The 21,849-nt window shown below is 46.5% G+C and overlaps 1 protein-coding gene across 1 annotated transcript in view; it reads right to left on the reverse strand.

The window, feature by feature from the left end:
* CYC1 (cytochrome c1) overlaps window positions 1-21,849 on the reverse strand; it is a 47,148-nt gene that overhangs the window by 14,508 nt on the left and 10,791 nt on the right. The window contains exons 2-3 of the mRNA XM_082258026.1: window positions 19,300-19,490; window positions 3,277-3,403 (exon numbers count right to left, since the gene is read on the reverse strand). Of these exons, the coding sequence (XP_082114152.1) occupies window positions 3,277-3,403; window positions 19,300-19,490 (318 nt within the window). The remainder of the gene's footprint in view (window positions 1-3,276; window positions 3,404-19,299; window positions 19,491-21,849) is intronic.

A 21,849-nucleotide genomic window follows, 5' to 3' on the forward strand; every position in this document is an offset into this window, starting at 1 on the left:
CAGGTTTGTTTTTTTTTTTTTTTTTTAAACCTGAAGGTTTACAACAACTTTAACCACTTAACCCTCGGAAGATTTTACCCCCTTCCTGACCAGGCCCTATTTTGCGATTCGGCACTGCGTGATTTTAACGGACAATTGCGCGGTCGTGTGACGCTGTACCTAAAACGAATTTGACGTCCTTTTTTTCCCACAAACAGAGCTTTCTTTTGGTGGTATTTGATCACCTGTGCGATTTTTTGATCATGCGCTATAAACAAAAAAAAGAGCGACAATTTTGCAAAAATTAACAATATTTTTCACATTTTTTGAAAAATTTTTTGAAATCCCCACATTTTAGGCCAATTTGTTTTATGCTACATATGTTTGGTAAAAAAAAAAAAAAAAAAAAAAAAAAAAAAAAGCGTATTTTGATTGGTTTGCGCAAAAGTTATTGCATTTACTAACTAAGGGAAAGATTTTTGTAATTTTTGTTTTTTTTTTTTTTTAACGAGTAATGGCGGCGATCTGCGATTTTTTTTGGGGGACTGCGACATTGCGGCGGACAGATCGGACCCTTGGCTGACATTTTTGACACTTTTGGGGGTACCAGTGACATTACTGCAGTAATCAGTGCTATACATATGCACTGTTACTGTAAAAATGACACTGGCAGTGAAGGAGTTAACTTTTTTTGAGAGGGAGGGGTTAAGTGTGTTTCTAACTGTGATTGGCTGTGGCTTGAGGTGTAAGAATAGAGATCAACGGTCCTACATAGCAGAACCGTGTAATCACCATTCTTACACAGGGGAGAATGACAGGCGGCTATGTTTACATTAGCCGCCTGCCTTTCTCCCGGTGTAACGGACGATCGCGAGTGCCGGCGGACCCGCGCGCGGGGGGGGGGGGGGGGTGCGGTTCCGTGACAGAGCGGGAGCGCGCATCCAGCGGCGCGCATTTGCTCCCCAGAGCCTCACAGGCTTTGCCTGTGAGGGGCTGACTGCCGACGTAAATCGTCGTTAGGCAGTCGGCAAGTGGTTAAATCCCAAAAGAAAGCTCTATTTGTGTGAAAAAAAAAAAAAAAAGGAGAATATGTTGTATAATTATCAAAGTGCGACAGCGCTGAAAGTTTAAAATTGGCCTGGGCAGGAAGGGGGTGAAAGTATTCAGCAGGCAAGTAGTTAAAAAGGTTGTAAACCTCAGAAAAAAAAAAAAAAATTAAAAGAAAAACCTGAAAGACAAAGGCATAATGAGCTAGTATACATCACATACTAGCTCATTATGAAATACTTACCTTCGAACGAAGCCCCTGCAGTGCCACCCACTCACCAGTAACACGGCAGACATGTTCGGCCGTCCTTCTCCCTGGTTTGCGTCCTCCGGCCATCTGATTGGCCAGAGGAGCAATGACATCACTCGCACGAGAGCCGCTGTTCATGGCACAGGGCTCTGAAGGAACGGCACGGGTGGCCAGTCCTTTAGCCCCGGTTCACAATTATGCGATGCGGGAAGGCTGCGAATTCGCAGCCTGTTCCCGCATCGCAAACGCACCCCTGGCAGTTCACACTGCCATATGCGATACGCTGGGGGTGTCAATGAAATCTTAACGACACCCCCAGTTTGATCGCATATCGCAGTGCGATCTTTACAGTTCGCACAGGATCAGATCGCACTAGTGTGAACCACAGTGCTATCCGATCCTGATGCAGCTGCAAAAAAGGGTCCTGTGCGACTTTATTGCGGGTGCGGTGCGAATTTAGCCATACAAAGTGTATGGCTAAACTCGCACCGCACAGCCGATCGCATGTAATGAAGGAGCAGTGCGCTCCAAATTACATGCGATCGCCACAGCCGCACATGTGTGAACCGGCACTTAGAGCGCATGCGCTGATGATGTCATTGGCTGCATGCAATGTAAATATCTCCTAAACGGTACATGTTTAGGAGATATTTACAGTACCTACAGGTAAGCCTTATCATAGGATCACCTATAGGCAAAAGTCATTAAGGGGGGGATACAACCTCTTTAAGCCCTCCAGTCTGCTAGTTACACTGCCTGGCTAAAAAAAAAAAAAAAAAAAGGGTCGCACACACTAATATTTTGTTGGCTTTGATTACGGCACGCATTTGCTGTGGCATTGTTTTGACTTGCTGCAATGTCACAAGATTTATTTCCATCCAGTGCTGCATTCATTTTTCACCAAGATCTTGTATTGATGATGGGAGAGTCGGAGCACTGCGCAATGCCTTCTCCAGCACATCCCAAACATTCTTAATGGGGATCAGTTGTGGACTCTGTGGTGGCCAATCCATGTGTGACAATGATGTCCCATCCTCCCTGAACCACTCTTTCACAATGTGACCCCGATGAATCCTGGCATTGCCATCTTGGAATATGCCCGTGCCATCCGGGAAGAAAAAAAATCAGATGGAATAACCTGGTCATTCGGTATATTCAGGTGGTCAGCTGACCTCATTCTTTGGGCACATACAGTAATTATCCAATAGGAGAGTCAATGCAAGCTTAGTTTATGGCACTTTTCCACTGCAAGTACCGGCTCGGCTCTACTCTGCCCGGTTTGCCTTTACACTGCTGGTACAGCATGGTACGGTGTTGGAACGGCTCGGTACGGTACGGTATGGTTTGCTTTTCCACTACAGTAGTACTAAAGTTAAGTGGGTGGGATAACAACGGGGTGGGTGGGATTCTCTGACCAATCAGTGGCTAGTAGTGACGGCATGCAAAGGATTGTGGGATATGGTACCGGGTATGGTACCTCTTGGAACCACAATCGAGGTGGTACTGTTTTTGAGAGCCATACCGTTCGGTTCCATGCAGTGGAAAAGCGCCGCCGTACCGTACCGAACCGTTCCTACACCGTACCATGCTGTACCAGCACTGGAAAAGCACAACAGCGAGCCGAACCGTTCCATGCAGTGGAAAAGCGCCATTAGTTAGTTGCTTAGCTAATGCCAGGTAGTGACTTTTTTTGGCCAGGCAGTGTATCTTCCTAGTATCAGTGAGCAGGAGCAGTTAGCTGACAGGACAGATCCCTTCTCTATCATTATACTCTACAAGTAATGATTAGATTGTAAGCTCTTCTGAGCAGGGCCCTCTAAATCCTCTTGTATATGTACTGTTTCCCTCTATTATTGTAAAGCGCTGCGTAAATTGCTGGCGCTATAGAAATCCTTAATAATAATAATGATGATGATGTGTATGGCTGGTGAGGGTTGCGGGGGGAGGGGTCAGATTTGAGGACCTTCAATCCAGAGGATGCAGAAAAGCAAAAATCTCACCTCCTCAGCCAATGCTTTGGCTTCAGCTTCTGTATGGGAAACACCAACCAGGTTCCTGAAGGCCAGATAGTCCATACTGTGACAGGCCGCACACACCTGCTTGTATACTTGGTAGCCCCGACGAACGCTGCACAGAGAAAAACAAAAATGGTCAGGAACTGAGATTCCAACAACGGATATCATTACAGGGATAAAGAGCTTCACATATTAAAGCGGAGTTCCAGCTGTTTCTGTGGTTATTAAAAGTCAGCAGCTACAAAAAGTGTATCTTCTGACTGGTAATAAACACACACTCACCTGTCCAAGGATCCAGCAAAGCAGCCACCCGAACCCTCGGTTCTCTCCCTCGCCTCTACCCATGCACTGGCATCAAGAGTGGGGGCATCCGGCTGTGACAGATTGCAGCTTCACAGCCTCGGTGCACACTGCACATGTCATGCTGCACCGCCCTTCTCAATGGCCGGGCAATCTTCTGGGACCGGTGACATGTCCCAGAAGATTGCAGGGAAGGAGGGGGAGAGGAGAACTTTCGCTCAAGTCACCTAAGCGACCCAAGCGGAAACCCTATCCCATAGTTTGCTGACGCTTTAAAGCGGAGTTCCACCCAAAAGTGGAACTTCCACTTTAGGTATTCTAACCCCCTGACATGCCACATTTGGCATGTCATTTTTTTTGGGGGGGGGAGCGGTACCTAGTTTTGACAGGTACCCGCTCCCACTTCCGCTCGGAGCGCCGCGGCACCCTGAGCGGAAGTTCTCCTCTCCCCCTCCCTCCCTGCAATCTTCTGGGACACGTCAGAGGTACCAGAAGATTGCCGGCCAATCAAGACGCGCAGCGCGACTCGTGCATGCGCAGTGGGTACCCGGCTGTCACAGTCGGGTGCCCACAGCAGTGATGCCGGCGCCGAGGGAGAGGATCGAGGCTTCGGGCGGCCGCATCGCTGGACCGTTGGACAGGTGAGTGAAATGGCTGGAACTCCGCTTTAACTTGTGCGCAAACCAATCAATATACGCTTACTGGGATTTATTTTAACAAATAAAAAATGTAGCAGAATATAAATTGGCCTAAAATTATGAAGAAATTAGATTTTTTTTTTTTTTCCATTGGATGTGTTTTATAGCAGTAAATAAAAAATATTTTTTTTCCCCAAAAATTGCCATTTTTGGTTTATAGTGCAAAAAAAAAAAAAAAAACGCACAGGTGATCAAATACCAGCAAAAGAAAGCTCCATTTGTGGGGGAAAAAAAAAAGACAAATTGTATTTGGGTACAGCATCGCACAACTGTGATTGTCAGTTAAAGTAATGCAGTGTTGTATCTGCAAAGAGGAGTGGGACAAAATCCCTGCTGAGAGGAGTGCAAACCTGGTGGCCAACTACAAGAAACATCCGACCTCTGATTACCAACAAAGGTTTCTCCACCAATTACTGAGTCATGTTATGCGGAGGGGTCAAATACTTATTTCCCTCATTAAAATGCAAATCAATCTATATTGTGCCTCGGTTGCCTATGCAGGAGATCTTCTGTTACTGTTGCGTATGTTGTACCTCGTCCTTTTACTTGTCTACAATATTGTCCAATGTGAACACAGCACTGGATTTTTGTTTGTACCTTGCTTTTTGAAATTAATAAAAACGTTTCTGTTAAAAAAAAAATGCAAGTCAATTTAGAACTTTTTTGAAATGCGTTTTTCTGGATATTTTTGTTATTCTCGCACTGTTAAAATAAACCGACCAATAAAATTATAGACTGATCATTTCTTTGTCAGTGGGGCAAACGTACAAAATCAGCCGGGGATCAAATACTTTTTTCCCCCCTCACTGTATGGACCACATAATTCACATGACATGTTAAAGCCATATCTCATCTATTCTGCTCCTATATGTGGCTAACCAGTGTCTAAACAGAACTCTGGAAATATCTAGAACAAGGTGGTGACTGAGCTTAATGCCCTTTGTATAAACAATAGTTATTGTTATAGTGGGCAGCCACCCAGCTGGCGTACATTGGCTAAGAGGAAGTCCATCAATTTAGACACAGCTATATTATAGATCAGCCTCTCTGTACGTGGAGGAACCCTTGAAATAGTTTTCAGGTTTCAGGGAACCCCTGATAAAAATGACTACAGCTCATGATACATTAGTGTGAGGGTCCATGGGAAGAATGCTCCTTACACTTGAATATATTGGGAAGAATAACCCCCTTACAGATAGCTAAAACAATGAATGATGTCATTGTGAACTTATCGGAGAGGCAAAAATTGCCCATTGCTCAAGGAACCTCTAGCAACCTCAGGAGGAACCCTAGGGATCTCTGGTTGAGAACCACTCCTATAGATGGTTGCACTACATTGAAAAATAAAAAATTTCATAAGCTTATTATTTTCCTTGGAATACATTTTTCAATCTTGCCATAAGATTTTACGGTGCATACTGGATATAAGTTTCTCATATAATATATATATATATATATATACATATACATATACATACACACACACACACACATATATATATATATATATATATATATATATATATATATATATATATATATATATATAAAAATCAAACGCAAAAACTATGGACATCATGCTGTAAAGCTTAAAAAATGGTGGATTAACTGCAATCAATAGAAGATGAACAGCAACGTCCAGCTTGTAAATGTGAACCCATAAGCCAGCAGACAAAGATGTAAAGTTGAAGATTGGTAGATTTATCAGCTGTGATTAAGAGGAGGTGAACTATAAAAACCAGCTTTGAAATAAGGAAAACGTCCCTTCACAGGGATATATTGCACTCCACCTCCCTCCCACAGATATATGTAAACTGCAGTCCTGATCATGCATATATAGTACTCCTGGTCCAGAGGTAGTCAGATAGAGACCGGGCCAAGACTAAGGGGGGGGGGGAATCTGCCCCGGGAGCTACATTGAGGGGGGGGGGTGCCGCCGCTGACAGGAGTATCTACAGTGGAATCACTACTCCTGTCAGCCCGAGGAGGAGTGAGCCAGAGGGGGTGAGTGCGGTGTTCTCTCTACCACTCTTCTGCCGGCTTCTGTCCCCGCCCACCCGCCTATCAGACCTGTTCCACGGAGCTCAGGAAGTGTCCCAAAACCCCCTCAGTTCTGTGCTAGAGGTTGTGAGACTTTAAGACACTGTAAGAGAAGTTCAGTTGGAACCAAACAGGCACTGGCAGGCATGCTAGCGTGTGCACAAGAAAAAATGTTTAATATGCGCATGCGCGAACATGTGCGCGTGCATGCACTGGCGCCAAACGGCCTATTTAAGCTGAACAATGACAGGAACACATTTCTGAGTGGTCTGTTCGTTCCCTGATCAGTTTCCTGCCTACCTTGACTCTCCTTTGGATTTCTGCCTGCTTACCTGTGACCTTGGCCTCTGTTTTGACCTGCTCCTTTCTCATGCTCTTGTACCTCGCTGCTCGACTGTGTACCGACTCCGGCTTGTGTCCTGCCCCTGCTCTTGTCTCACGTTCCTGTACCTGCATTGATGACCCCATGGCTTGTGTTCTGGCTACGCTCCTGCCTACTAATCCAGCATCAGGGACTTCCAGTTCCAGGTGCCCGTCTGGGGATCCACGACCATCAGTTGCTTGTCAAGCCTCAGCTGGTGCCACCTGCTAAACCGGCCCTCATGCCACTCTGTGTCCCACACTACCTGTCATCTCTACAATAATGTTGGACAGAAGGAGCAAGAGAAGCCCCCTCTACAGCTCGATCTCCACCAGCTACGTGATAGACCCAAAAACCAACCAGGGGTGGCATTTGTACAACTCCCCTTCCTGTCAAAGTATGGAGAAGCTCCTAGTGTGCCCCTCCTTCCCCTGCCAGGGCAGCGCTCCTGTGCTTTCAGAACGAGGAAACCCAAGCAAACGATACTGATGCTTGGTGGACTTGGTGTGCAACTTCACAAGACAGGAGCAGGGAGCTCAGATGAGATGCCAGAGTCGGGACAATGGAGGGGCGCACTAGGAGCTTCAGGAGATTGTATAGGAATCAGGTGGAAGGTGGTATGGTAATGAGGGAGGTGTGGTTCAGAGTGGTGAACACACCCTATAAACGCCCTCTTCTGTGATGCAACAAGGAAGTGAAGGCTTCTGGGAGATGACCTAATAGGAAGTGATGGAATCTGAAAATCCATTAAAAGATACAAAAAGACTGATGAGATTCTAAACCTCCTGTGGATGATGTAAGTGAGAGGAGAGCACATTGGGATGGCTGGGCCAGAAAAATATTTGAAAACGCTTCTATTATGAAAAGTGAAATTCTGCCCAAAAAGGTGAACCTATTCTTTAACCACTTCTGGACCGGAAAGTTTTCCCCCTTAATGACCAGGCCATGTTTTGCGATTCAGCACTGCGTTACTTTAAACGGACTAGTGCACGGTCGTGCAACGCTGTACCCAAATTCCTTTTGAGGTCTTCTTTTTTCCCCACAAACAGAGCTTTCTTTTGGTGGTATTTGATCACCTGTGTGATTTTTATTTTTTGCACTATAAGCAAAAAAAGAGCGACAATTCTGAAAAAAAATGTTCACTTTCTGCTATATAAAATTCCACCCCCCCCCCCCAAAAAAAGAAAATATGTAAAAATCTAATTTTTTCATCATTTTACGCCAATTTGTTTTCTGCTACATATTTTTGTTAAAAAAAAAAAATCCCAAGAAGCGAATTTTGATTGTTTTTTTTTTTTACAAGCAATGGCGGCGATCTGCGATTTTTAACGGGACTGCGACTATGCGGCAGACAGATCAGACGACTGACATTTTTGACACTTTTGGGGGGACCAGTGACATTACTACAGTAATCAGTGCTAAAAATATGCACCGTTACTGTATAAATGGCACTGGCAGGGAAGGGGTTAACCCAGGGGTGATCAAAGGGTTAAGTGTGAGCCTATGGGGTGTTTTCTAACTGTGTGGGGATGGGCTTGTAAAAACAATACAGATATATAGGAGGAACACAGGAGCTCTGTATTGATTCCTGGGAGGACAACGGTCTGCTGTGTTTACAACATCAGACCACCTTTCTCTCTCCACGGGGAGCGATCGCGGCCGCCGGCCTCGTGGATCGGCTTCCCCGGTGGTGAGTGGGCACGCGCCCCCAGGATCTCTCCCGCGGACCGCCGTACAGATATAGCGATTCGCAGGAACCTGTCGACCTGCCACCGTATGCCACTTGCCCGCGGCTGGTCGGTGGTCAATTATCACTGGACTCCCCAGACACAAGTTGTTTCCTCCGTCACACTCTGCCAACATATCTACTCAGATTTTCCTTTAACCATGTGATCATTGTATTCCGGGAAACTGCCCGCTGTCAGAATATAATAGTACAGCAGAAGGGACTCTCCCATGATGCGGAGGGTGTCGATGGGGAAATCAAGCGATTTTCTTTTGTCAATCTCGTGGTTGGAATGTAATGTTCATGGTTAAAGCGAATCTTTACCCATAACTTGATAAAAAAAAATATAATATAATATAATATAATATAATATATATATATATATATAGAACATAGATTCCACATTATTAATTATGCCACCAAACTTGGTGTGTGCTGTATATTGCCTCCAGCATTGCTCCTGTTTATTCTTGCTGGAGGCCACCATTATGCTGAGGCCCAGAGCCCCTGAGCAGCAGTAAATCATAAAAACAGAACTAAACCCATTAATTTACGCATTTCAAAAACCTAGTTACATTTCTGGCATGCCAGGATTGCCAACTGTCACACATTTGCTCGTGTACTCAATCGAACTGTCAAAACCATCAAATGGCTGGTGTCATAACTGATTACATGTGCAGCACCATGGCAGTTGCAGATCAAACAGAAGCAGCTGCCTTGGCTGTAAACGATAGGAGAGTTTAAAGAGGTTGTATCCCCAAAAACAAAAAAACCCTGCAGCACATTATGAAATACTTACCTTAGAACGAAGCCCCCACACGGTCGCCCGGACACCGCTGAGGCAGCTGACATGTTCCCTCGGCATCCCTTCTGGGTTCGGAGGCGCCGGCGCTGTGAGTGGCCGGAGCCGTGATGGCGTTCACTTTCCGGCAAGGAGCTCTGAAGATACGCCGGACCTTCAGAGCTCATACGCCGTTGGTGTCAGCGGCTGCATGCAGGGTGAATACCTCCTAAACCGTGCAGGTTTAGGAGATATTAATTGTACCTGCAGGTAATCCTTATTATAGCCCTTATTATAGACTTACCTGTAGGTAAAAATTGCTGATTGCACCGATTTATTGTTTATTATAGTAGGTAAAAGTTTACAAGCGGAGTATATACTACCACTTTAATTACGCTTTTAAGCCACTTTCACACCATAGAGAATACCAAGGACCAGATGGTTCCCGGCAGTCTCTAGGACTCTCTGAGGCCCGAGCTCAAGGTTATGCCTGGCCTGGCAGTTGTAAATACGGCTGTGAACTCGGCTGGATAGCCGAGATAGTATTTTTTTTTTTTTTCTTCCATTGACCCCGGATCTCTCCATAAAGAGGACCTATCATTAACTATTACAAGGGATGTTTACATTGGGAATTTTTACCAGAATACATATTGGCTTAAATTTAATGAAGAAATCAGATTTTTTTTATTGTTTGATTGTGTTTTATTTTTTTATTGTATTGATGCGTTTTATAGCAGAACACACACTTTCTTTTTTTTTTTGTTTGTTTATAGCGCAAAAAAAAAAAAAAAAAAAAAAAAAAAAAAAAAATCGCACAGGTGAACAAATACCACCAAAAGAAAGCTCCGTTTGTGAGAAAAAAAACTGACAAATTTTATTTTGGTACAGTGTTGCATGACCGTGCAATTGTCCTTTAAATAATGCAATGCCATATAGCAAAAAACAGCCTGGTCATGAAGGGGCGGGGGGTGGGGGGGGGGGAGGGGGGTTAAATCTTATGGAGGTCAAATGGTTAAAGTCCATCTCCAGGCAGGATTATATTCACAGGGTTAAATTAGTACTTAAGGCCACACCTTTTTTTTTTTTTACTTTATCGCATTTAAGGGAATAAAGTCACTAAACTCCCATCATAAACTAGCAATAAATGGTGCATTACATGCTGTACATCACGCTCACTCGGTCACCATGAGACTCATTTTTTGTATTCTGTAAAAAACCTGGTTGATCCTCCTCAGGGAGGATAAAACTGTGTTTTCGGCATTTTGCCGCTAAAGAAAAAGTTGCTGATAATGGCATTGAAAACGCACCAGATTTTGATGCCATTTTACTGCACCTATGTCTTTTCATTAGGTCCTGTTGAGCTTTAAAAAAAAAAATGGATTTTTGTAAGATCTTACCGTAAAATCCTTTTCTCTTAAGCTCATTGACAGACGTAGTCTTCTTGATTCTCAAGAGCTGGGTTATGTTGTCTCCGCAGGAGTAGGACTAGGCAGAAAGACAAAACGTTCTGGCTCCACCCTAGGGGCAGTCCCTGAGGGTATATCCTCCCTCTCTCTGCTACAGGGAATCAGTTCTGTTTTAAAGCAGTACAGAGAATTTAACCCAACCCAACTCAATGATAGAGGGGCGGGTACTACGTCTGTCAATGAGCTAAGAGAAAAGGATTTTACGGTAAGATCTTACAAAAATCCATTTTTCTCTATCGCTCATTGACAGACGTAGTCTTCTTGATTCTCAAGAGCTGGGACATCCAGAAGCAGTGCCACAAAATGAGGGGTGGGATTGACAGAATCAAAATCCAATCTAGAAGGCCCAACCGGAGCCAACCAGAAGTATCAAAGGACTCATCGAGTAAACAGATGAGACCTACCCCACAAATCCTCGAGGTAGACCAACAGTCTCCTCAAACAGTGGCCTGCAGGAACCTTGCAGCCAGAAGAGGCATCTGACGATGCCATCACATGAACCTTATACAATATTGTAAAGGTATGAACCGACTACTAAACAGTCGCCTTGAAAACCTGAACCACTGACGCCTGATGGCGGAAGGTCCAGGAAACTCTAAGCGCCCGAGTAAAATGCGCCTTAACAGGGAACGGGGGATCCCGACCCTTAGATAAAATAAGCCTATACCACCGTCTGTCTGATCCATCTAAAGATGGTCGCAGCAGAACAGGCAACCCCTTCTTAGGGCCATCCGTGATCACAAACAGTGAATCCGTCTTACAAATTGAATCCGTAGTATTCAAGTATATCCTGATCGCCCGAACTACATCCAAGGAATGCCATGCAAATTCTCGAGGATGATTGGGCTAAGGACATAGGAAGGACAATACACTGTCCTTAATCCATGAAACTTTGAAACCACCTTAGAAAGAAGGATGGATTCGGATGAAGAACAACCTTATCCCTATGAACCACCAGATCTGGGGAACAACAGGATAATGCAGCCAGTTCTGACACCCTGCCTGCAGAAGTGATAGCCACCAAGAAGACCACCTTCTGGGATAAAGTAAGCAAGGGAATCTCCCTGATATTTTCAAAGGGAGGTGTCTGAAGAACCGACAGCACCAAATTAAGATCCCAGGATGGTAACGGCGCGTGCACTGGCAGAGCCAGGTGTCGCACCCCCTGGATGAAATTCCGCACCAAGGAATGAGTAGACAAAAGCTTCTGAAAGAAGATAGCAAATGCTGAAACCAGACCCTTGATAACACTCAAGGCCAGCTTCTGCTCAACTCCCTGTTGCAGAAAAGCCAATATTCGGACTACCGAATAAAGATGTAGATGGAACCCAAGGGATTCACATCACACAATATAAGACTTCCATGTACGATGATAATCTTTCTGGAAGTCGCTTTCCTTGTTAACTAGAGTAGGAATAACTGAAGCTGACAATCCCTTGTCCTTCAGCACCTGGGTCTCAATAACCAGGCCGTTAAAAACCAGCGATCGTAAAGCAGGATGGAAGATCGGTCCCTGAGACAGTAGCTCCTCCCTGAGAGGAAGTCTCCACGGGACGTCCGCCATCAGTCTGACCAAGTCGGCGTAACAAGCACGACGAGGCCAATCCGGAGCTGCCAGGATTACTGGAATTCCTTCCTCCTCTATCCTGCGAAGAAGTCTTGGCAGTAACCCAAGAGGAGGGAAGGCATACATTAGCTGGTATTGCCCCCACGGGGCGATCAGTGCGTCTGCGGTTTCTGCTAGAGGATCGCGGGAGCGAGCCACGAATCTCTGAACTTTCCTGTTGAATCGAGATGCCAACAGATCCATATCCGGGGTGCCCCATCGTAGGCACAACTGGTGGAAAACGTCTGGATGGAGGGACCATTCCCCCTGATCCAGGGTCTGACGGCTGAGATAATCTGCCTGCCAATTCTCCACCCCCGGAATGAACACCGCAGAGATTGCTGGAACAAATCGTTCCGCCCAGCGAAGAATGCAAGCCACTTCTTTGGCCGCTCGGACACTTTTGGTGCCCCCCTGGTGATTGACATAAGCCACGGCCGTGGCGTTGTCCGACTGGATCCGAACCGGGCTGCCCTGGAGCTGCTCGATCCAGTGAATCAGACAAAGTCTGATCGCTCTCAGTTCCAATACATTTATCGGTAACCTGGATTCTTCCGGGGACCAAAGTCCCTGGATAGATAACTGACCGAGAATTCCTCCCCATCCGGATAGACTGGCATCCGTGGTCACTGTCGTCCAATATATTGGCAGAAATGACTTTCCCTGGCTGAGCATCGGAGACCGAAGCCACCAGACCAGAGACTCTCTGGTCTGTTTGCTCAATCGGATCTGATTGTCCAGGGATTCCGGATTCCGATTCCATCTGAGAGGAATCTCTTGCTGAAGAATTCGGGTATGGGACTGGGCAAATGGGACTGCTTCGAAGGAAGCCACCATCAACCCCAGACCCCTCATGCAAGTCCGAAGGGAAGACCAGCTGTTGGTGGACTGCTGATTGAATCTTTCGGAGTTTCCCTACCGGAAGAACAACTCTTGTCCTGACTGTGTCTAGAATTAGACCCAGATATTCGAGCCTCTGGGTGGGAACCAGAAATGACTTTTGCTGGTTCACCAGCCACCCGAATTCCTGTAAAGAGATCATAGTAATTTCTACGTCTTGTAGCAAGGTCTGAGGAGACTCTGCATGAAGCAGAAGATCGTCTAGGTAACCTAGAATCGATATGCCTCTTTGGCGCAGAAGTGCCAACATTGGGGCCAACACCTTTGTGAAGACCCGCTGAGCCGTGGCGAGACCGAAAGGTAACGCCACAAACTGATAGTGGTTCTCTTCTACGGAAAAACGTAGAAACCGCTGATGTCCTGCGAAAATGGGAATGTGAAGATAGGCGTCCTAGATGTCTATGGACGCTAAGACATCCCCTGGATGCAGAAAGGCTGCTACTGTGCGAATGGACTCCATTCTGAATCTTCTTATGAAGACAAAAGAATTGAGTGCCCTTAAGTCCAGAATTGGACGCACTTTGCCCTCTTATTGTAAATAGGTTTGAATAAAACCCTTGAAACCGTTCTGTCCAAGGAACGTGGACTACCACTCCTTGTTGTAGTAAATCTGTAATTGCTCTCCGCAGATCTTCTAAACGATCTGAGGATAGTCGGATATTGGAAGGGAAGAATCGCGCCGGTGGGAGAGATCGAAACTCGATCTTGTACCCTGACCTTATGACTTCGCAGACCCATTTGTCCGGGATTCTGGAAAGCCATGGATCCGGAACCCGGCGAAGACGTCCCCCCACCCCAGTTATGGGGTTTATCTTCAGGTCTGGAGGGGGCAGGCTTTTGCTTGCCCGACCAACGACCCCTGACGCCTCCTGCAGGAGCTATGGAGGACTTAGTTTTTTCACCCGCGGGACGAAAAAACCTCTTGTGAGCAGAAAAAGAAGGCCCTCGTCTTTGACGAGTTCCTCTACCTTTAAAATTTTGCGGTAAAAAGGTGCTCTTTCCACCCGTGAGATCCTTAATGATCTCATCTAAGTTGGCTCCAAATAGACGCTCTCCTAAAAAGGGGATATTAGCCAATGATTTTTTGGAACCTTGGTCGGCTAACCAACCTTTTAGCCACAGTGTACGCCTGAGAACCACTGCTGAGACTGATGCTCGCGCCAATAATGGAGTGGCGTCTAACGCCGCATCACACACAAACTGTAACCCCTGTATCATTTATTCCAACAAATCTGATACCGCCTGAGGGACCTCTTCTAAGTCCCGGCGTAACCACTAGGTCCATTCAGTTACAGCCTGCGAAACCAGACCAATAGCTATTATAGGTCTGAAAGCTGATCCAATCAAGGCAAACATGGTGCGAGACATAGCTTCTATCTTGCGATCCACTGGATCTTTAAAAGACGGAGCGTCTTCTAAAGGAATAACCGTGGCTTTATTCAATCTAGCAATTGGTGAATCCACCACAGGTGGTTCTGTCCATTTCTTAATGAGGGTTTCCTCAAACGGATAACTACTGTTAATGCGTTTAGAAATAGTAGAAATGCGTTTTGGCAGACTCCATTCTTCTTTGATTGGATTGCCAAAACATTTGGGCAATGGAAAAACCTTCGCCACTAGATGCGTTTTTAGACCCAAAAGGGATCTCAGTTTCAGCTATTTCTGCCGGAATACCCTGTAATCTTAAAGTCTCTTGAACAGATACAATGAGTGCGTTTACCAACGCTTCCTCTCTGGCTATGGCTGATGCCGAAACATCCTCCTCACTGTCTGAAAAGACAGTACACGAGACACCAATACCAGATGAAGTACCTGCAACTGCAGAAATAGGCTCAGAGTCTGAATCCGAGGTTTCAGATAATAAGGGGTTAGGCGGGGGTCGCTTACTTGCGCCCTGTCCCTGACAAGCCACTTCCACCCGGGACACAAGCTTCCATAATAGCGGACAATGATTTAATCGTCACTGGGGTGCTGGAGGATCCTGCAGACCCCTCGAGGGGATCCGGAGGAGATACATGAGTGGCAGGGTCCATGATAATTCAGGACACCTTTGCCAGAAAACACAAAAAAACTTTTTTTTTTTTTTTTTTAAATAAAAAATACCTTTTTTTTTTTTTTTTATGTGTCTCCCCCTAGCGCAATAGCGCCCCTCAGAGTACCTGCTTCTCGATCCCACAGAGAGAGAGAGGGACCCCCAAGGCTCACCAACCGATGCAGTGAAGTTTCCAACCAACTGCAGTCAGCGTCTGTCTTTACAGACTGGAAGGAGCTGTTGCTTTTTCCCGGGTAGAAGGACGTGGCTCCGCCCCCTGTGTACGCCTTCCGGCGTTTCCCAGCTTTCCACGAGGTAGCTGGGCTCACAAAACATGGCCGCCCCCATAGAAGAGACATAAGACTCCAAAAACATGGCGGCCGGCGTGACCTGAGGACATACATGCATTCGGTCTACGGCAAAATGGCGGCGGACCGCCGAAATCGTTTTCCCAGCACATCCACCTGCATCTCTGCTAAAAGGTGATATATGGATCTACAGAGATACACTGCACATAAGGTAGGATTATACCTCCTATGTCTGCTGTAATGTTACAGTCTGCTGGGTAGAGTGTTAGCTCTTAAACCAAGTCCACTTCCCACAAACACATGCTGTATTACAAGGGGGACTTATTAGTATCAGATATATACTGACCATATATGGAGGGGCCCATAATTCATACTGCCTCATAACGAGGAAAAAAGGGAACGTTTACTCACCATACCGAACCGACAGGCACCCTCTCTTCACAATACCCTCTCCACCGGGGTGGGGGTTTGTGGACGCCTCGACTCTCTGGTACCTGGCGTCCAAGCGAGACTTTTAACTCGCAAAGTCAGTCCCTTCACTGGGACTCCGTCGCGGCCGACCCATCGCGGAGCTCTGGTCTGCACGCGCTCGTAGGCAGAAACCGGGGTGACCACTGGATCTCAACATCCAGCCCGTCGCCCGGCCCCGCATACTTACTTGAATATGTCGCGGCCGACCAAGCGCAATGCCATGGTCTGCGCGCGCTCGTAGGCCGGCTGGGGTGACCACAAGTGTCGCCCAGTCCGGCATTTTTGCTTGAAGATCTCACAGGAAAAAAAAAAAAAACACTGGAGAAAACTACCTAAAAAATGTCTTTTTCTTAAAGAAAAAAAGTCTTGCCAGGACCAAAAGATCCCAGCAAGGAACTTAGGTCCTTACTCCTGACTAGACAGAAAAAAACTGATTCCCTGTAGCAGAGAGAGGGAGGATATACCCTCAGGGACTGCCCCTAGGGTGGAGCCAGAACGTTTTGTCTTTCTGCCTAGTCCTACTCCTGCGGAGACAACATAACCCAGCTCTTGAGAATCAAGAAGACTACGTCTGTCAATGAGCGATAGAGAAAAAAAAATAAAAAAAGGGTGCGTTATCGATTCCTTCTTGCTGCACTTTCAATGCATTTCAAACAGGGAGGTGCGTTTGATTTTTAACACCATAACGGAAGCACAACAGACCAGTGTGAAGACAAACATAGAATTTAACCACTTGCCGACCGGTCACGTTGACTGTACTGCGGCAAAGTGGTTCGCTATCGTCCAGCGACGTAGACATACGTCGCTGGACTCCTCCCCTTGTGGGTGGCGTGTGCGCGCCGCCGGAGACTTGCTCCCGCTGTATTCAGTCACAGCGGGAGTCGGGCCAGGGGAGGAGCAGCGGTGATCGCCGCCGCTCTTCCCCGATCGTCGGGGGATCGAGTGTGGAGTTCCGCCTGCTTGTGTAAACAAAGCGGGCGGATCTCCTAAGTGACCGGCAGGGACAGATTGCAGGATTCAGCATAGCTGAACATGCGATCTGTCCCTGTGTCACTCAGTCACCTCCCCCCACACACGTCAGTAAGCATCAGGCATACATTAACCCCTCCTTGATCACCAAAATTAACCCCTTCCCTGCCAGTGTAATTTTTACAGTAACAGTGCATATTTATAGCACTGATTACTGTAGTAATGTCACTGGTACACCCAAAAGTGTCAAAAATGTCAGTCAAGGGTCCGATCTGTCCGCCACAATGTCGCAGTCCCGCAAAAAAAAAAAAAAAAAAAAAAAAAAAAAAAAAAAAAAAAAAAAAATCGCAGATCGCCGCCATTACTACTTAAAAAAAAAAAAAAAAAAACCAAAAATGACAGAAATCTTTCCCTTAGTTAGTAAACGCAATAATTTTTGCGCAAACCAATCAAAATACGCTTATTACGATTTTTTTTAAATATGTAGCAGAAAACAAATCGGCCTAAAATGATAAAAAATTTTGATTTTTAAATTTTTTTGGGGAGGAATTTCATATAAAAAAAAAAAAAAGTGAAAAATATTGTTATTTTTTCAAAATTGTCGCTGTTTTTTTGTTTATAGCGCAAAAAGTAAAAATCGCACAGGTGATCAAATACCACCAAAAGAAAGCTCTGTTTGTGGGGAAAAAAAGGACGTAAATTTTGTTTGGGTACGGCGTTGCAAGACCGCGCAATTGTCAGTTAAAGTCGCACAGCGCCGAATCACAAAAAGTGGCCTGGACGCAAGACAGCAAAATCCTCCGGTGGTAAAGTGGTTAAAGACATGCATTTTTCTTGAGCTTTTCTTGTGCTAAATATGGTGCCGATAATGGCCGACAAATTCATATTCATTTAAATTTTATATTAAATTTAAAAAGTCAAATATGATAAAATTCTATATAAAATACTTTTTTTTTTTTTTTTTATATATATATAAACTGGTTGCCGACCACCCGCCGCCTATATACTACTGTGGCAGTGTGGCTCTCCCAGGCAAACCGACGTGGGGCTACCGTCGGTCGCACGCCTGCAGCTAGGTGGGCGAGCAAACGCCGGCGCGCTCCCACTCGTCAGGCTGAGGCTGGCGGCTCCAATTGCCGCCTGACACCCGCGATTGCTCCCCGCTGAGAGAGAAGGACGGTCGGATGTTGTAAACACAGCTGACCGTTCTTCTCCCTGGAATGATCACAGAGCCCCTGTGATCCTTCTATATAGGATCACATGTCTCTATGGTCATTTCACAAGTCTTCCCCCCCCCCCCCCCACAGTTAGAATCACTCCCCTAGGCTCACATTTAACCCCTTAAACACCCACACTGTTAGCCCCTTCCCTGCCAGTGTCATTATTACAGTAACAGTGCATATTTTTAGCACTGATTACTGTAGTAATGTCACTGGTCCCCCCCAAAAGTGTCAAAAATGTCAGTTAGGGGTCCGATCTGTCCGCTACAATGTCGCAGTACTGCTAAAAATCGCAGATCACCGCCATTACCAGTAAAAAAAAAAAAAAAAAAAAAACAATAAAAAGTCCATAAATATTTCCGGTAGTTTGTAAACGCAATAACTTTTGTGCAAACCAATCAAAATACGCTTATTGCGATTTTTCTTTACCAAAAATATGTAGCAGAAAATAAATTGGCCTAAAATGTTAAAAAAAATTATGATTTTTTTTAATTCATTTTTGGGAATGTTATATATCAGAATGTGAATTTTTTTTTTTTTTTTTTTTTCAGAATTGTCTTTTTTTTGTTTTTTTGTTTATAGCGGGGGGGGGGGGGGCTGGAAATAATCGCAGAGGTGATCAAATACCACCAAAAGAAAGCTCTATTTGTGGGGAAAAAAAGGACATTGATTTTATTTAGGTACAGCGTCGCACGACTGTGCAATTGTCCGTAGCGCAGTGCCGAATCGCAAAATATGGCCTGGTCATTAAGGGGGAAAATCTTTCGGTCCAGAAGTGGTTAAATGTCATTTTCGGTTTTTCGGCAAAGTGCATCCTACATTTTCAGTTTTGGCACCAAAATTTCCCATTCGGTGCACCTTGAAAAGAAAGCTCTATTTGTGTAAACTAAATGATAAAAATGTCATATGGGTACAGTGTAGCATGACAGAGTAATTGTCATTCAAAGTGTGACAGCGCTGAAAACTGAAAACTGGCCTGGGCAGGAAGGGGGTGAAAGTGCCCGGTATGAAGTGGTTAAAGTTATATGAGGGGGGTGGGGTTGTACATAACGATAGCAGAGTGGACATTGCACAATCTTCTTCCTCTACTCTGATGGATCTGATTGCAGCAGATATAAAGGGGACATTACCTGGAGTGATCCAGAGAGGAGAGGAACCCTCCGTGGCTCCAGGGGTAGCTGGGAGCGTGTAATTCCAGGTCAGAAGCTTTAACGGACCTGTGGAGTGCCAATGCCAAGCCGGCTCCCCCAGCCAGTGCTACGCCCAGCGTGGAGAGCGCCATCCTCCGGCCCCGGGACATGGTGCTGAACGACATGTTGGCCTGGAACAAAGAAAATAAATCATTTAAAAGCTGGGAATTATTTACATTCACAGAGACATCGCTCCAATCAAATACAGCCGATAGAATAAAAGGTATACAGTGAGGAAAAAGAAGTATTTGATCCCCTGCTGATTTAGTACATTGGCCCACTGACAAAGAAATGATCAGTAGGGCGGCAACTAACAATTATTTAGTTTCGATTGATTAATCGGATACAATCACGAAAAAACTCAATATGCCATTCTCTCCCCCCGCCCCCCCTCCCGGGAACACCAATGACGGGGCACTAGTCCTCCCGGGAACACCAATGACGGGGCACTAGTCCTCCCGGGAACACCAATGACGGGGCACTAGTCCTATCGGGAACACCAATGATGGGGCACTACTCCTCCCGGGAACACCAATGACGGGGCACTACTCCTCCCGGGAACACCAATGACGGGGCACTACTCCTCCCGGGAACACCAATGACGGGGCACTACTCCTCCCGGGAACACCAATGACGGGGCACTAATCCTATCGGGAACACCAATGACGGGGCACCCGTCCCTCCCGGGGACACCAATGACGGGGGGCACCCGTCCCTCCCGGGGACACCAATGACGGGGGGCACCGTCCCTCCCGGGGACACCAATGACGGGGGGCACCGTCCCTCCCGGGGACACCAATGACGGGGGGCACCGTCCCTCCCGGGGACACCAATGACGGGGGGCACCGTCCCTCCCGGGGACACCAATGACGGGGGGCACCGTCCCTCCCGGGGACACCAATGACGGGGGGCACCGTCCCTCCCGGGGACACCAATGACGGGGGGCACCGTCCCTCCCGGGGACACCAATGACGGGGGGCACCGTCCCTCCCGGGGACACCAATGACGGGGGGCACCGTCCCTCCCGGGGACACCAATGACGGGGGGCACCGTCCCTCCCGGGGACACCAATGACGGGGCCACCGTCCCTCCCGGGGACACCAATGACGGGGCCACCGTCCCTCCCGGGGACACCAATGACGGGGCCACTGTCCCTCCCGGGGACACCAATGACGGGGCCACTGTCCCTCCCGGGGACACCAATGACGGGGCCACTGTCCCTCCCGGGGACACCAATGACGGGGCCACTGTCCCTCCCGGGGACACCAATGACGGGGCCACTGTCCCTCCCGGGGACACCAATGACGGGGCCACTGTCCCTCCCGGGGACACCAATGACGGGGCCACTGTCCCTCCCGGGGACACCAATGACGGGGCACTATGTTTCACTTCTGTTATTCCAAATGCGATTTTTTTTCTTTGCTGACTCTTGCAAACACTTTTTAGCTATCAACCTGTACAGCCACCCCCATTTCCATAGGCATTGGAATGATCCTTCAGCAAGTTTTGGAATGAAATCATTAAAAGTAACATTTGCAGGGCACATAATGCCCCCACTACTTTTATACCTTAACTGCTTTTTTTTTTTAAGCCGCTATATACTGTATAATAGGATAACAATAAATCGGCGCAATCAGCAACAAACAATATATTGCAGTGAATTGTGGAAATCCTAATGGCAGCTTCCATAAAGTGCCTTCCACTACTAAAGAATCAATGCAGCGCCAAAAGCCTAAGAAATAAAAGCTTATCCGGATAAAATAGTTATTATTCCTTATAAGGTGCAACATTATAATAGAAACATAAGTGAATAAAAACGTCTTAGCACATATAGTGGGGGGGGGGGGGGGTCTTTCTATGCTCCCTATTATTATGGAGTGAAGTCCCATTTTATTAGTGGAATTGCACTATTATCTTTTTTCGCATCTCCGGCTTTTATTCACTTATTTTTCTATTATAATACTGCACCTTATAAAGGAATATAAAATAGTTCTTAGGCTACGTTCACATGTTGGCGTAGCAGACCGCAGGCAAAATCACTGTGATTCTGCCTGCAATCCAGAAATCATTGCAAATCGCGGGACGCCTGTGCGTTGCCGTTGATTTGCAATGGCACCCCAAACACTGTTGCGGCGATTTCCGCCTGCCGAATCGCGGTAACATCGTGCAAACAAAATCGTGGGCCCCAAAGAAGCTCTTGTACCTTTTTCGGGCGTCATGTGACCCGCGATTTTGTTTGGCGCGATGTTACCGCGATTCGGCATGCGGATGTTACCGCGATTCGGCAGGCGGAAATCGCTGAAACATCGCACAGCGTTTGGGGTGTGCCACTGCAAATCAACGGCAACGCACAGGTGTCCCGCGATTTGCAATGATTTCCGGATTGCGGGCAGAATAGCGGCGATTCTGCCCGCGGTCAACCTAGCCTTATAAAAGTGCCACATCCAATTATTTGTATACAAAAGGGTTGGCAGAATCCCAGCTCTGCCT

This window comes from Pelophylax lessonae, assembly GCF_965119305.1.
Source record: "Pelophylax lessonae genome assembly, chromosome: 5".
Taxonomy (NCBI): domain Eukaryota; kingdom Metazoa; phylum Chordata; class Amphibia; order Anura; family Ranidae; genus Pelophylax; species Pelophylax lessonae.